The 16,407-nt window shown below is 38.6% G+C and overlaps 1 protein-coding gene across 8 annotated transcripts in view; it reads right to left on the bottom strand.

The window, feature by feature from the left end:
- The window catches only part of ankhd1 (ankyrin repeat and KH domain containing 1), a 144,603-nt gene that overhangs the window by 27,195 nt on the left and 101,001 nt on the right, over positions 1-16,407 (bottom strand). For all 8 annotated transcript variants that reach the window (XM_059990308.1, XM_059990309.1, XM_059990313.1 and 5 more), the window contains 12 exons: positions 15,277-15,425; positions 14,914-15,025; positions 14,198-14,343; positions 13,655-13,797; positions 12,524-12,737; positions 8,826-9,001; positions 8,556-8,718; positions 2,828-2,923; positions 1,356-1,472; positions 840-1,005; positions 299-749; positions 48-203 (listed from right to left, as the gene is read on the bottom strand). In XM_059990308.1, coding sequence (XP_059846291.1) covers positions 48-203; positions 299-749; positions 840-1,005; positions 1,356-1,472; positions 2,828-2,923; positions 8,556-8,718; positions 8,826-9,001; positions 12,524-12,737; positions 13,655-13,797; positions 14,198-14,343; positions 14,914-15,025; positions 15,277-15,425 — 2,089 coding nt within the window. The remainder of the gene's footprint in view (positions 1-47; positions 204-298; positions 750-839; positions 1,006-1,355; positions 1,473-2,827; positions 2,924-8,555; positions 8,719-8,825; positions 9,002-12,523; positions 12,738-13,654; positions 13,798-14,197; positions 14,344-14,913; positions 15,026-15,276; positions 15,426-16,407) is intronic.

Below are 16,407 nucleotides of genomic sequence, written 5' to 3'. Positions count from 1 at the left end.
TCTTACAAGCATGTTTACAAATAGATATAATTAATGATTATAGTTACCTTCGTACAACTTCCTTCCAACCATCTTCCCTCTTTTGACCTCGTTTTGGACTTGTTAAATTTATCTTTCCATTTGGAGAGGACACTGGCAGTGAAGTGGACTTGTGAGTTGTAGATAAAGAGTTGGAATTCATTTCACTGGCACCATCATGCAATCTAGAAATAAAACATTTCACAAAAAGGAGAAAATGCCAAAAGTAATGCTACTACTTTGAGAACAAAACAATGTCAACATTCAATATTTATCTCACCTTGCATGATTTGGAGTTTCTGAGAAGGAAGCGCTAGGCTTTTCACTTCTTGTAGGATATAACTTCTGCTCACTGAAGTTATGGAAATCAGCAATTACATTGAGCTCTTGGCTTTTACCACCACTACTGCACTCACTATTGCAGTCTGTACTGTCAACGTTATCAGAATCACTGTTCCCTCCTGCACCACCACCTCTCGGTTCTCCATTTATTTTATTTTTATCTGCCTTCTGTTGGGCTATAGACATGTGCTGATCTTCTAGAATTATTTGCACACTCTGAGAGGAATCCTTAGTTTTGTTTTTCTTGTTCTTCCTGTTAGTACTTGGTGTTGTTACCACATTAGCTCTCTTTTTCCCATAAGCACTAGTAAAGGTGGCTGAAGTTGCAGAAATACCAATGGTTGTAGTTGTCGTTGCACTGGGTGGTTCAATAGGCACAACTTCTTCATCTGTGAAGAAATTGGGAACAGGTCAGTTCAATCTTTAAATCAAAAGGCTCAAAAATATTTACCTTCCACATATTTATCAAAGTAACTTGCCTTCAAATCTATCCTTTTCAGGAGTTTGCTGTTTTTCTGAACTCTCCTTAACTCTGGCCTCTTCTTCCTCCTGCTTCCGCTTTTGTTCTTCTTTCTTCTTCTTCCTTTTCTCCTTTCGTTTCTCCCTTTTTGCAGCAAGAGCTAATTTTCGGCTTTCTTCTCTTGACTATAATGATATTAACATTTGAATCAATCAATAAAACAAGTAGGATCAATCATTTTCAAAAGCTGTTGCAAGGAGGAAATTATCTGTGGGGACACATTAAAATTATCAAATTAATTTTAAACCAAGATACCATGTGGATACAGAACCGTGTATATAAGGTATGAAGAAAATTACATGAGGAAATAATGGCTTGACTTTACCGAAGTGCAACAAGGAGAATAATCTATTAACTTCAAATGAATTAAGCCAGGACAATGACAGCCCATCAATATTTAAATTCTCAAATTTAATATAGGAACCATGGTAAAATTTTTAGACATCTAACACAATTACTCAGAATGGTTTCCCACCTTCTCCAGATCTAGCTCCTTCAGCAGAATGCTTGCATTCTTGTTTGCTTCAGCAGCTTGCTGGTCCTTTGCTTTAACTATTGTTTCCATGCATTGGTGGCATTTCTTAAGCAGCTCCTACAACAATTATAATCAGTTTATCAGCTTTTAAAGCTTAAGATTGAGCAGATACATGTAGATTATACAATAGATGGAAAAAGAAGTTGAAAATCTCTGACATTCATCTATCTACAAAGCATAATCTTGCACTGGATAAATTTTCAATTAGATTCTTTGTAGGAACAGATATTGTTAACTGAACTTCCTCTCATCTTCATTCCAATAGTGTGCCTTAAATTACACACCAGCATCTTACTACAATTTGTATTGCTTAATCCATGAGAGGGGTGATGAAAAGTTTCAAGGCAATTATTAAAGGGCAGAGGAAGGTAGAAGATTTAAATGAATTTAAAAGAATAATTCTGACAAAGTAAATGCAGGTTTGTGGGATTAGGCAAGCACATCTTGGATAGGTACATAAAATCTTTTTGACTAACACATTACTCTGTAGTCTTTAACATGGGTAATCACAACATTCCCTAATGCATTTCCATCGTCAAGCTCAGTAGAATTGTGTGCGTTTGGTTCCATTTCTGTTATGACACCAAAATATCAGTGCATTTGTAACATCTACCAAGATTCCCAAAAATCTATCTTCGGCTCTCTCAAAGATGTATTCTGTTCTCAGACATTACAATCTCAGTTCAGATTGTGTGTGTATACTGATACCTACACACATACTTCAGACTTGCAGAGTTTTGTTTTCTTTAATTTGCAATGGTGTTGAAGAGCATCTAGCCAATGACTTGTCAAGGTGGCAGCCCTGTCATCTTCACTAAGAGCTCACATGAACAAAAAAGGTAGAAAGTATGTTTGCCTACTTCGGCAGCTTCAGTTGCAGATAACCCAGGAGGAGATAAAAGATAAAAAGTGAGCAGGCAGTTTTTCTGATACAGAGGACATGGGTTCAAGAGCCAAGTTTAGGGTCAAATTGTAAAGGGTTTGTAAAGAATGCACCAGGGTGAAAGTATTTGGTTCTGTCATAGACATATGGTGATAGCTTCCGTCTTTCCAACTTTTGGGTGGAAGCTCTTCACCACGCAATGCAAACTATAAAAACACTGTGGTTCAAGGAAATTGTGCATGCATCAGGATACATGTGAACGCTGAATCCAGGAGAATAGAATGCATAGAGGAAGAGCAAAAGATTGTTTTTGGGCAGCTTCATATATTATGCAAATTATAAACTACCGTTGATAACGCTAGAACAAAAATGGAACAAAAGTCAATATTATTCAGTTTAGGAATAACGGTACCATCATTCATGCTAATGACTGTGGAGATTTTGGAGAAATAATGAGCCCAAATCAACATTAAATTGAAATCTAGAGACAAAAATCCTCTTGACTCCCTTGCAGTAGGAATGCACTCACCTTGTCAGTTATTGTTGCTATATATCTCATGCACTCAATATCAGATGGAAATTGATTCACTTCCTTTACCAAATACTGCACAACTTTTACATGACCCTGGAAGTAAACATAGTAAGAAGCCACTATTAAATTTAAACTGTTAAATAACCTGAAGAATGGGATTATAATGTTGTGTTCATAAAAAAATTATGTTTAATGATCAGATCATTCTAGTGTTATGAAACAAACCAAGTCACTTTAAACTCCTAAACTGCAGGGTAGTAATCTTTGGATTACTGCATGTACCACACACAAGTGAGAGCAAGAACAGGATGATTTAGCAGATGAATGCGTGGCTGAAGAACTGGTGCAGGGGCAGAGCTTCACAAATCTGGATTCTGGGATCTCTTCTTGGGAAGGTATGATCTATAGAAAAAGGACGGGTTATAGCTGAACCTGAAGGGAACCAACATCCTTGTGGGCAGGCTTGTTAGAGCTGTTGGGGAGGGTTTAATGTATTTGCCTCTACCACCACATCAGGCAGTGCATTCCAGAGATCCATGATTCAGGGTAACAAACTTACCCCTCACACCTCCTCTCACCTTCAACACATGCACACTGATATGAGACATTTCAACCCTGGAGAACAGATACTCTCTGTCCACTACCTATGCTTCTCATAATCTTGTAAACCTCCTCCAGATTTCCCCTCAACCTCCAGCGCTCGAGAGAAAACAATCCAAGTTTATCCAGCCTCTCAGATAGCACACGCCCTCTAAACCAGACAGCACCCTCGTAAACCACTTTTGCATCCTCTCCAAAACCTCAACATTATTCTTATAGTGGGATGACCAGAACTGTAAGCAATATTCCAGGTGTGGCCTAACCAGGGTTTTATAAAGTTGCAGCATAACCTCTTGTCTTTTGAACTCAATGCCTCAACTAATAGAAGCATTCTACAAGCTTCTTAACCATCTTATTGACCTGTGCAGCCACTTTCAAGGAGCTATGAACTTACATACCAAGATCTCTCAGATTTGCAACCCATTAAGGATCTGCCCTTTAATAGTGTACTGTCTCCTTGCATTTGCCCTACCAAGGTGCAACACTTCACATTTATCTGGGTTAAACTCCTACCATTTCTCAGCTCATTATCACCTATACTGTACTGTATTCTTTGCCAGTCTTCTGCAGTATCCACAGCTCCACCAATCTTGGTATCATCCACAAATTTACTAACCTACCCATCTGCATTTTCATTCAGTTCAATTATATACTTCACAAACAGCAGAGGTCCCACAGTGCAGATCCCTGTGGAATTCTACTAGTTACATATCACCAGCTTGAATAAGTCCCTTCAACCACCAACTTGTATGTTCTCTATGCAAAAGCCAGTTCCATATCCAAACTGCCAATTCACCACGGACCCCATGCATCTTAATCTTCTGGATTAGCCTCCCATAAGGGACTTTATCAAACGCCTTACTACTAAAATCCATGTAGGAACATCCACTGCCCCATACGTATCCATCTCTCACATCGCCTCGTCGAAAAACTCAAATCAAGTTGTTAAAGCGTGACCTGCCACACAAAAAGCCCTGCTGGTTCTCCCAAATTAGGTCATGGGTTTCCAAATGCTCATATATCCTAGCCCTTAGAATTTTTTCCAGCAATTTCCCTACAATAGACTCACCAGTCTATAGTTCCCAGGATTTTCCCTCGCCATTCCTCCGGGACCTCGCCTATGGCTAGAGACGACATGAAGATACTGGTCATGGGCCCGCAATCTCATCTCTTGCCTCCTTTAATAACCTGTGGTAAATCCCATCAGGTCCTTGGGATTTATCCACTTTATTACTCATTAGGGGTCCCAACACTTCTTCCTCCTCGACCTCTAAACACCCTAACGTATTTATATACTCAGCACCGATCTCATGGACCTCCATATTCTTTTCCTTGGTAAATACTGAAGTACTCATTAAGTACCTCACTCACATTCTCTGCATCCAAACAAATGTTCCCCCCTCCTCACCCATATCCTGAGTGGTGCTACCCTCTCCCTAGTTATCCTCTTGCTTTTTATGTATGTATAGAATGCCTTGTGATTCACCTTAATCCAAGGACTTTCATGACTCCTCCAGGCTTTCCCAATTCCCTTCTTTAGTGCTTTTCTGGCCTTTTTATACTCACATGCTTCATTCAATCGTAACTTCCGAAGCTTTACATACTTTTATTTTTCTTCTTGACTAAATTCATCATTTCTCTGGACAACCAGGGTTCTCTCATCTTTCTATCACCATCCTTCCATCCAACATAAACATACCTTTCCTGTACTCTCAGTAATTGATCTTTAAACACCTTCCACATGTCTGATATGGAGTTGCCAGAAAAACAGGTGTTCCCAATTAACACTTCTTAGTTCCTGCCTAATGTTCTCAGAATTTGCCCTACTCTAATTTAAAACTCTTCTTCAAGGACTGCACCTATCCTTATCTATAGCGATCCTGAAAGTTAAAAAGTTGTGGTCACTGTTTCCTAACTGTTCACCCACTAAAAAGTCAGTCAATATGGCCAACTTCATTATCCCACACCAGGTCCAGTATGGCACCTCCTCTCATTGGACTGTCCACATATTTATTTAAGAAACCTGCCTGGATACATTTAAGAAATTCTGGCCCATTTAAACCCCTTATACCAAGACGGCTATTACTAGGGAAGTTGAAATTCCCCATGACAACAACCCTATTATTTTATACATTTTCTTAATCTGATTACATATCGGTTTCTCAATGTCCCAGTGGCTGTTAGGGGTCTATAGTACAATCTCATCAATGTGATTGCACCCTTCCTATTCCTGAGTTCCACCCAAATGAACCTGTGTCTGACCCATCTGTAATGTCTCCCCGAGTGCAGCTGCAATACCTCTTCCTTTACCTTTTCTAAAACTTCAAAAACCTGAAATGCTAATCACCCATTCCTGCCCCTCTCTCAACCAAGTTTCAGTAATGGCTACAAAACTGCAGCTCCAACTACTGATTCATGCTCCAAGTTCATCACCCTTGCCCATAATACTCCTAGCACTGAAATATACATACTTCAAACCATCCGATAAATCATACCTGTTATTTTAATTTTGCCTTTCATTACTTCCCCAGCATCTACTTTCTGGTCCGACCCTTCCCTTGCTGATCTGGGGCTCCAGTTCTCAGCTCCCTGCAAAACTAGTTCAAACTCCCCCAAGTAGCATCAGCCCAGCTGGGGTACCTGGTCAAGCACTGAAGACCTGTGCTGATCAACTGCTGGAATATTCACTGAACTTTAACCTCCCACTTTGGCAATCTGAGGTACCCACCTGCTTCAAGCAGGCTTCAACCAAACCAGTGTCCAAAGCAGAGTGTGGCAACCTGCTTCAACAAGTTTCATCCAGTAGCATTTACATCCACTGATGAAAAGTTTGAGGTTGGTGATTAAACACATCAACTCCTGCCTCCAATTTGCCTGCCATAACAGGTCAACAGCACATGCCACTTGGTTAGCTCTTCACTCAACCCTGGAACATTTGGATAGTGAAAATACATATATCAGGTGTATTCATATATCAGGTGAACTTCAGTGACTGCAGTTCGGCATTCAATACTATCACCTTCTCAAAAGTAATCAATAAGCTGCAAGACTTGGGTCTCAGTATTTCCTTGTGCAACTGGATCCTCGATTTCCTTACTTGGATTCAGATTTGCAACACCACCTCCACAATTTATCAGCACAGGTGCACAAGGCTGTGTATGTGCTTAGCCCACTGCTTTTCTCGCTTTACACTTATAACTGCATGGCTAAGCACAACTCCAAAGCCATATTTAAGTTTGCTAACAACATTACTGCTGTTGCCAGAATCAAAAGTAGTGACAAATTAGTTCAAAGTAAAATTTATTATCAGAGTACATACATGTCACTGTAGACAACTGAGATTCTTTTTCTGCAGGCATACTTAGCAAATCTATAGACAGTAACAGTAAACATAAAGAACTGTGAACAAAGTGTGCAAATTCAGATATATATAAAAATAGCAATAAAAAGTGTGTGAAATAACAATATACCAGAGTCCTTAAATGCTATCCCCTTTTGTTCAAGAGCCTTATGTTTGAACTATTCTTGAACATGGTAGTGCGAGTCCTGAGGCATCTGTACCTCTTACCTGACGGCAACAACGAGAGAAGAGCATGGCCTGGGTGGAGAGGATCTTTGATGATGGATGCCGCTTTTCTACAGCAACGTTTCATGTAGATCTGCTCAATGTTAGTAGGGTTTTACCTGTGATGTACTGGGTCAAATCCATTACTGTTTGTAGGATTTTCTGCTCAAAGGCTTTGGTGTTCCCATGCCAGGCCATAATGCAGCCAGTCAGCACACTTTCCATCTCACTGCCAAGGTTTTCAATGAAATGCTGAATCTCCACAGACTCCTGTGGAAGTAGAGGCGCTGATGTGCTTTCTTCACAATAATATTTACATGATGGGTTGAGGACAGGTCCTCTGAGATGGTGACACTCAGGAACTTAAAGGAATTTAAAATTAGCATATAGGAGATTAAAAATCTGGCTGAATGGTGCCACAAAAACAACCTTTCAATGTCAGCAAAACCATAGATCTGATCATTGACGACAGGAGGAAGAAACTGGGAGGTCCATGAGCCACTCCTCATCGGGGTATCAGAGGTGGAGAGGGTCAGCAACTTCAATTTCCTCAGCACAATTTCTTCAGAGGATCTGTCTTGGTTCCAGTACACAAGTACCATTACAAAGGCAGCACTTCTGCTTTTTTTTAGAAGTTTGCAAAAATTTAGCACATCATCTACAACTTTCTCAAACTTCTAAAGATACAAGGTGGAGAGTACACTAACTGGTTGCATCACAGCCTGGTATGGAAACACCAAATCTCTTGAATGGATACAGCCCACCTCTTCACAATTTAAGCCCTTGCCACCATTGAGCACATCTACAAGGAGTGTTGCTGGAAAGCAGCATCCATCAAGGTCCTCACCACCTAGGACGTGCTCTCTTCTCCCTGTTGCTATCAGGGATACTGGCACCTCAGGTCCCAACACCATCAAATTCAGGACCAGTTATTACCTCTCAACCATCTGGCTGTTGAACAAGAAGGGATAACCGCTTACTCCAATGCTGGACTGATACCTCAACCTATGGACTCACTTTCAAGGACTCTACATCTCACTCTTGACATTTATTGCTTATCTTAATTATTATTACTTATTTTCCTTTTTGTATTTGCAGTTTCTTGTCTTTTGCACACTGGCTGTTTGCCCATTTTTGTTGTGTGCAGTTTTTCATCATGTTTCTTTGTATTTGCTCTGAACGTCCACCAGAAAATTAGTCTCAGAATAACATATGGTGAAGTATACAGTATGTACTTTGATAATAAATTTACTTTGAACACTCAAGTTGCATAAAAAGGTATACACAACAAGATTTGGGAATTCTGAAACACTGAAAATGCCTCGTGTGGAAGAGGAAGTATATGATTTAGTAGGTCAGAGTTCTCCATGTGGCCATCTTTAGAAGAAAAGTAAACATTTTCAAGATCAGAATATACTTAAACCACAATCTATTTTTTTCTCTAGAGTCATGATCAGTTTCCAAGTGAGAATAAAGTTACAGCTTGACTACAATGATCTCTAACAGGAATAGTGGCATCCACCTTGTCAATAGTGTCATCAGGAAGAGAACAAGAGTTACCTTGCGGAAGGCCGCCATAAGAGGTGTGATTTTTCGGTTGTCTGCTGCATCCACATCAGCACCAGCCTGGACCAATAACTGGACCACATCAAAATGCCCGCCATTGGCAGCCAGCCATAAAGGTGTATTACCTTTCTTATTGCGAACATCAATGTGAGCCCCTCTGTGTTCAAAGAAAGGTGGATAAAAATTGAATGGCTGAAATTTCACAGAACTTTAATGAAATCATTTTATACAATAAAATCCTTTAATGTTTAAATTATTAAATACCTGTTTATCAGCAGTTCACAAAATTTGTAGTGACCCTTATCTGCAGCAATGGTTAAAGCTGTATCACGTGATGAAGGCACAGGTGGTGCATTAACATCAGCACCTTTATCAAGCAGAACCCTCCCCACTTCTGCATACCCTCCAGAGGCAGCTTCCATTAAGGGTGTGAGGCCAGTCTAAATAGAAAGGGTTCCAGTTATTTTAAACTGCAGTATTATTTTTCAATTTCATCTGCTTTGCATCGTTCTAGAAATGTAACAAATTTATATAGTAATGTAACACAAAAATATCAAAACAATTTACATATTATGTACTTCAAGTTTTGTGATCGAGCAGCAGACAAATGTATCTTCCCAAAACTCAGCAAACACCTATCAAAACAGTAATTTATCCAAGTGTTATTTATTGGTCAAGAAGGGAACTTAACCAAATGATCAGAATTTCCTGATCATTCTGTGAAATACTTCAGTATTGCCTGAAGGATCTTTTATTTTTACAACAGTATGATGTATGTTTCCAATGCAGCACCACCTCAGTATTTTACTTCTCACATCTAAGTCATTAAGAATGAACATAGCTAAGCCCAAGCTACGATTTTTTCATTAACTGACTCCAAACAAAATGAAAAAATAACCCAGTTATTCTGTTTTGTGATATATCACTTCTTAATTTACACCAAATGTTGTCAGTTTCTTGCATGTCATACTCCAAAATTGTTTTGAAATTCTGAATCCAATACATCTATTGATTTTCACCACATCTGCTGGGTGTGCATGACTCTTGAATTTGACAAGATGTTCTTTTCATTTAACTATGTAATATCATACGCATATGTTATTTTTTTTAATGTAGCCCACCTTTTCCTATCATAGCAACTGGCGTAAAGTTCCCTGCATTCTCTGTCCAGACTTTCTGTAAAAAGGGATCAACATTTCAACTGCAGGTATATTCTAGTATCTAGGGAATTCTGGAAGACTAAAACTCACATTTCCACAAACTCTGTAGACCCTTTCCAAAACCCATCAAGTCCAAGGAATTTGTCAGCTTCAAATTTCTTCTGTAAAATTATTTTTGTTAAAAGGATTTGCTTATTTTGACACAAGAGTTCAGGTCCATTTCCACTCCCAGCTCAGTAATCCTATTAGTCTCATTCCTATTAATTTACCTGCATTGAGTACTGTAGATTCCGGACTACAGAGCGCACCTGATTAAAAGCCGCACGCTCTAATTTTAGAAAGAAAATCAATTTTGTACTTGTACAGGCCGCACCGGATCTTAAGCCGCAGGTGTCCCACGTTGTAATATGAGATATTTACACAGAAAGATATTACACATGAGGATTTTTTAACTTTTAATTAAATCCGTATGGTAACATAAACAAATACATATTGCAAATGCTTTTTTTCGAACAGTGCCTGTAACACAGCTACTTTTAAATATACATACGTATCGGTAACAAACAAATTACGTTGCGTATACTTTTTTACTGAACAGTGCACGAACAACATTCCAATATCTCCTAACGACTGGTAAAAAAAAATATATACTGCAGCCTACCAGGAAAAGTGATTGATTGCCTTTAACTTAAAAGCTGCATCATATGCTTTTCTTCGAGTGTTTTCCATGTTGATGAGGGTGAGTACAAATGACTGATTTACAATAATTTAATTGTGAAAGTGCGCTTGATTTATCGTACAATTTCATTGGACCTCTGTGAACTACTCATCAATTTTATTGGTCTTGCTATGATCCCAGCCCCCTCCTTTGTGAGAATCGCAAGAGCACCCATCGAAGGGGGGGGGGGGGGGGGGTCAGTAGACCCAGTAGGAGAGAGAGAGAGAGAGAGAGAGAGAAACGTGCCAAATTGCACGTCCCACCCAGGATACAGAATAAGGCTATTGTCTCATGGAGACCACGTGAAAAGCCCTCGGGCAAGGTGGGCTGGTTGAGAGAGAGATTGCATCATCCCAATCTGATTGACACCTGCGACTCCATGAGGAAGTATAAAAGAGAGTCTCAGGGGGACAGCCCCCTCAGATGCACCAAGAAGACATGAGAGTGATCCCGCAGCAGCGGGAAGCCATCCTGAAGGAAGCCACGTGCGTTAGATTCCGGGATTGGAATTTGTGGCTGGAATCACAGAAAACCGCTTTTAACTAACATCGGGGTGAGGAAACCAATGCTGCCCCGATTTCACGGAAGATTCATCAAGACTCGGCAAGTTCTTTCTCTTCTCCCCCAATCTCTCTCTCTCGGTCGCCCCACGTGAAACCTAGCGATTTTCAAAGGGCTGAGGCCTGCAGACTTTCTGAGTGACTTTTATATTTCCAACGGACAATCTATTAATCCCTAGACAACAGCAGAGCTCACTTCTTAATGATGATTATTACTATACCCACGCTTTAGATTGAGTGTTGACAATGTGCACTATCTGAATGTATGTATTAACCCTACTTTTGTGTCCCTTTATAAATAAAACGTTTGAAAATAGTGACATCAGACTTCAACGGACCTCTCTATCTTTGCTGGTAAGTTCTCCAGTTATGGGATTCATAACAGTCTACTGTTACGAGGCAAAATGTTTTTGGCGGCATGAAAAAAAAACATGCATTAGCCGCACCGTAGTATAGGCCGCAGCGTTGCTGCAGTGTTCAAAGCTTGTTAAAAAAGTAGCAGCTTATAGTCCGGAATTTACGGTAGTTTACAATAGCCAGCTAATCTGACAGCACACTTAGAGGACACAAGAGGAAACCGAATCACTTGGGAGAAACCCACACAAGGAATGTGCAAACTCCGCATTGGATTGAACCTACATTTTTGGAGCTGTGAAGTAAAAGCATTCAATGTTGCACCACCTGGATAAAAAATGAGAAAAAATGCAAAAGGCTTGACAAGGGATTTTTAGGAGACTGACCTTGTCTCTAATCCTTCAAGGATGCTCATTCAGTATCAATACCATAATTATTTTGGCACTCCCATTCCCAACGTCCTTTCATTATGGTGATTACAATCTACTCTCATTAGATATGTTTAGCTTTATTTCTGGCTTTCATTAAGCTCAATTTAAACATTCATTTTTCCACTACCAATATTCCTATCTTTGCAACATATATATTAGCTTAATTTTAGTCTTCCTGCTTGTTTGAGTTCCATATAGTCTTACTGCCTCTTGATTCCTTTTAATAGTTCTTAAATTTTCTGCCTGTTTCTAAGCAGAGATGGAAAACAGGATTTGAACCTCTCACTCCCACTCCAATTTGCACAATCATACAAGAAAGAGCAGCAAGAGAAAAGGAGAGGCCGTAATTAAATGGCAGGAGAACAAAGGAATTAGAACTTGACAACCATGCAAAGAGATCTACCCTAGCCAAAGGTAAGAACTCGCATTCTGAGAACACAGTTTGGAGAATAAGAACACTTCAATTATCGCCGGAGTAAAACATTCAATAGGATATAGAGAAACAAATCCACTGTCATGAAAGTAGCTGCAAAAAAAAACTAAAGCTCAAAAAGACAAATTAATGTATATACAGTTAATTGCTAACTTTTGAAATAAGGCACCCAAATAAAATTCAAACTGTTCACAAGGTAGTTCAAGTAAAGTGATAGCATCAAAAACAAACATTTTAAGGATCAGTATTTTACATCTTTAAACTTGAGCATCGTTATTGATGCATTTATTTTATTAAACAAAGTACCTTTGCTCTGTGCTCAACATTTGCCTTCCTATCCAACAGTAGGCTGACAACTTCTGCACGGCCTTGGAAGCAAGCCAGAGTGAGGGCAGTGTTTCTATTTGTCTCAATCTGGGCATTGATGTCAGAGCCCATATCAAGCAACAGTTTTACTGATGCCACATGGCCATTCATTGCAGCTAACATCAAAGGAGAAATCCCCAATTTACTGCCAGTCCTGCAACAGAATAAACAGCTTAAATCACCATCTTTGCAAATGTCTACATGCCGCTTTTTTTTGCTATCTTAACTTGTTATATGCAAAATTGATGCACGTAGTCTACCACAAAATCAAGTCTTAGTGATTTCTAGCCTGCGAGAAAACCCTGAATTGATGAATGACAGAATAGGAGGAAGTAGAAGCCAGGGCCAAGAAAATGCCGAATCAAAGTTATTACACATTTTCCTGCGTAACCTTTCAAATTAATCAAAGCTTCTACACTTAAAATTGTTCAAAGCATGCAAAACTGGAGTTAAAACATGTAAAATAGGTTTGGAGGTACTATTTATGCCAAACTTCAAATTTATGCCAAATAACTCAATGTAACATAAACAGCATATCATATACCAGATAACCAAAACATTAATTTTATTGCTTTCATAACTTGGAAAAATCTCATTTTCTTGTTTTCCCTTTAATTCAGAGGAAGGCCATAAAGTTATTTCCTAACTCCAGGGCAAGTAACTCCTTCAAGTTATTTGACTTTGAATTCACTGACGACAATTCATCTGGCTTTTCATTTCTACTTTATCTTTGAACCATATTGTGAATAAGATTGTACTGCAGTCCTGTGCTCATCATGTTCTCAGATAATCTCAAATAATTATCAGTCTGTACTTTCAGCCATTTACATGGAGATTTGGTTAGGCTAATCTAAATTGCCAGGAAAGCACTAGCAAAATTAAAACCATAACAATTTTTGGGGTTAGGGTGGGGAAACAAAAATGGGGGAAGAAAAAAAATGTACTGACTAACAAGAAAACTGTATATCCAATGAAATCTAACAATCAGCAGACTAGAATATTTTCATCACATTATAAAAAAACATCATTGAAGAACATCATTCCTACATCAGAATCACTAATAAATAGTACCTGGAATTAATTTCTGCTCCAGCATTCAGAAGGATTTTAATGATGTTAACGTAGCCACCAGAGGCAGCAAGACTAAGAGGTGTGTAGTCTGAAACATTCCGATGTTCCTTGTTTGCACCACGAGCCAACAACAGCTCCACCACCTTAAGTCATTCAAGAAAAAGGGTTTAGATATGAACAAGTCAACAAAATTTGATCCACTTTACCAAATATTATATGGCACAGCAAGATTATGGCATTAAGAGTTACCATTCAGACATGCTGTCTATGGGATGCTGCCATATTCTTGAAAAACCATCTTTGTGGGATTTAGTATTGACCTTTCTGACCAATAATGTAACAAAAGGCTATTACTGCTATTGACTGTTATTACTAATTATAATCAAGTGAAATATATTGGCTTTATGAATTTAACTTTTCTTTTATAACCCAAGTAGCTATTTCATTAAATTGAGATTATACTTTGACACAGTGCAATTTCCATATACTCTCAAGTTGTACTTATTGCACTTAACCTCTATTATGAACTTAAAGATGTGTTACCTCTTGCCTTCCTCCTGAACAAGCCAATGACAATGGCGTATCCTTGGTGCGTTCAGATTGTGCTTCAATATCAGCACCTTTGTCCAACAGAATTTCTACAACACCAACATGACCAGCTGTAGCAGCCAAAATTAATGGAGTAAAGCCTAATCAGAGGAAAAGAGTAATAAATTTCAGATGAGACATGCTGAAGATCCAATAATATTAACATAAATGTGCCAATGAGTGATGTTGTAAGGCAGAAGGAGCACAAACATTGTTTATTCTTGTTGGGCCAAATGGTTTGATTGTTTGCTACATAATTGCATAGTACATTCTCTACCTGCCTATAAGGAGCAGTTTATAGTGGTTGTAAAAGACTTAAAATAATAATTCGAACTCCAATAAAAGCTCCATGCAATGGCAATAGAAAGCTTAAGGAAAGCTTTTTCCGCCCCCAGAGAAATCTTCCTGATGAATTGAGTCATATTCATGATAATTTGATAGCTGTCCATACACGTTCTGAAAGTTGCTAAAGGCCACTACTAGGCTTACACCAGTGTAGCACCTATCAAGCATCTGAGGTCTTTGCAGCAACTTTGCTCACAAATAAGGATACCCATTAAGGCATCCTTCATACTAATAAAAGGTTAGCAACCACAGAATTTAGCTGCTTTGCAAATGTTTTACTACTTCAATAAAATTAAACCAGGTCTAGTTACAAAATTAATGCATACCTTTTTTATCCCGGTGTTCAATGTTAGCACAACGAGCTATTAATACTGATACAAGTTCTTCATGTCCCCCAGCACATGCCAATGTTAATGCTGTATCATGGTTACTCTCCGTCTAAGTGAAGACAATGCATTGTTAAATTAAGTTTCAAACAACTTTACAGCATAGATGTAATTAATGCTTATACTCAAGAGCATAGCACTGTCGATGGAAATCACTAATCCATACTAATGAAATAAACATTTCATAGATTAGCTAAAGTTGGTATCACAACTTTCATCTAGACAGCACTACATAACTCACAATATAGTCATAATTTCCCATTTTTGGAATTTCCCAATGTTTATCTCTTATATAAAACTTACTTGGGCATCAATTTCAACTGAAGGATAAAGGGGCAACATTGAAGAAGGAGAAACAACTGGACTTGGAGTTTGAGTACGAGGCTGAGGAGTAGGGGGGGTTGTAGTATGGGAAGAAGCATTCGGTCCAGAAGGCATTCTATTACTCACAGCTGCAAGACAAAATCAATAGTTATTTCTTCAACATTAAAGTACAAAGTGAGAAAGAACTGTGGGATTTTGGCAGAAGGCAAATCTCTATCCAAAGACATACTTCTTGAAAATTGAGAAATTGTGTAGAAATTTGTTATTTTGAAATATTGTACAGATGTAGCTTACATTTAAGTAACTAATTATTAACTTTGCAAAACTGAAAACTAATTAAAAACATTAAAACTATGTATCAGAAAGCTGTTCAATTATTAGAATTAAAAAAAAACTCATTAAGACACAAGTAATACAAGTCAATTTTAAGATTGAGCCCTGCCGAGGAAATCCACAACAATTTTAATCTTACCCAAAGGCCCACTGATTCCTAAAATGAAAAACTCTGGAGACTTGTGAATCTGATATACAATCCACATCAGCCAATACTTTCTCAAACAATAGTTTCTAAAACCCTAGTAAAATTTCTTTAATAAATTGCTCCTCTTCATTCTGAAATTAATTGCCATCTCTCCCCTTCATGTTGACCTCATGTTGATTATTAAACAAAAGCTGGATTCCAAATGTGAATGATATTCATTAACGGAGTAACAGATGATATCTAGCTAAAATGGTTGACTCCACAGGAATATGGATAGAGACCATACTTAACCTCCCACAAAATATCAGCATCTGATGCTTCAAATTCTGAGAAAAAAGTTACATGAATGACCTCTTCAACTGCACATCAGTATGCTTTATAATGCAACATGGCTTTAGCATGCAAGAGCCATTTAAGGACTCTTGTTCTCAGCTTTCACCTCAGCAACTGCCAAATTCAACAGATTTCCCAAACTTCCAGAGCGAGGCTACTAAATACCTTACCATCCCCTCTTAGCATGAGGAATTCATTCTCTAATTTACTCATCACCATTTCCTCTTCCCAGCGAATGATCCCAATGGCAAGAGTTGCAATACCTGACCCTTAACCTACACCATTATCCCCAACCA

The sequence above is a fragment of the Hypanus sabinus genome, chromosome 15 (genome assembly GCF_030144855.1).
Source record: "Hypanus sabinus isolate sHypSab1 chromosome 15, sHypSab1.hap1, whole genome shotgun sequence".
Lineage (NCBI taxonomy): Eukaryota > Metazoa > Chordata > Chondrichthyes > Myliobatiformes > Dasyatidae > Hypanus > Hypanus sabinus.
This window is presented reverse-complemented; position numbering and strand designations above follow the sequence as displayed.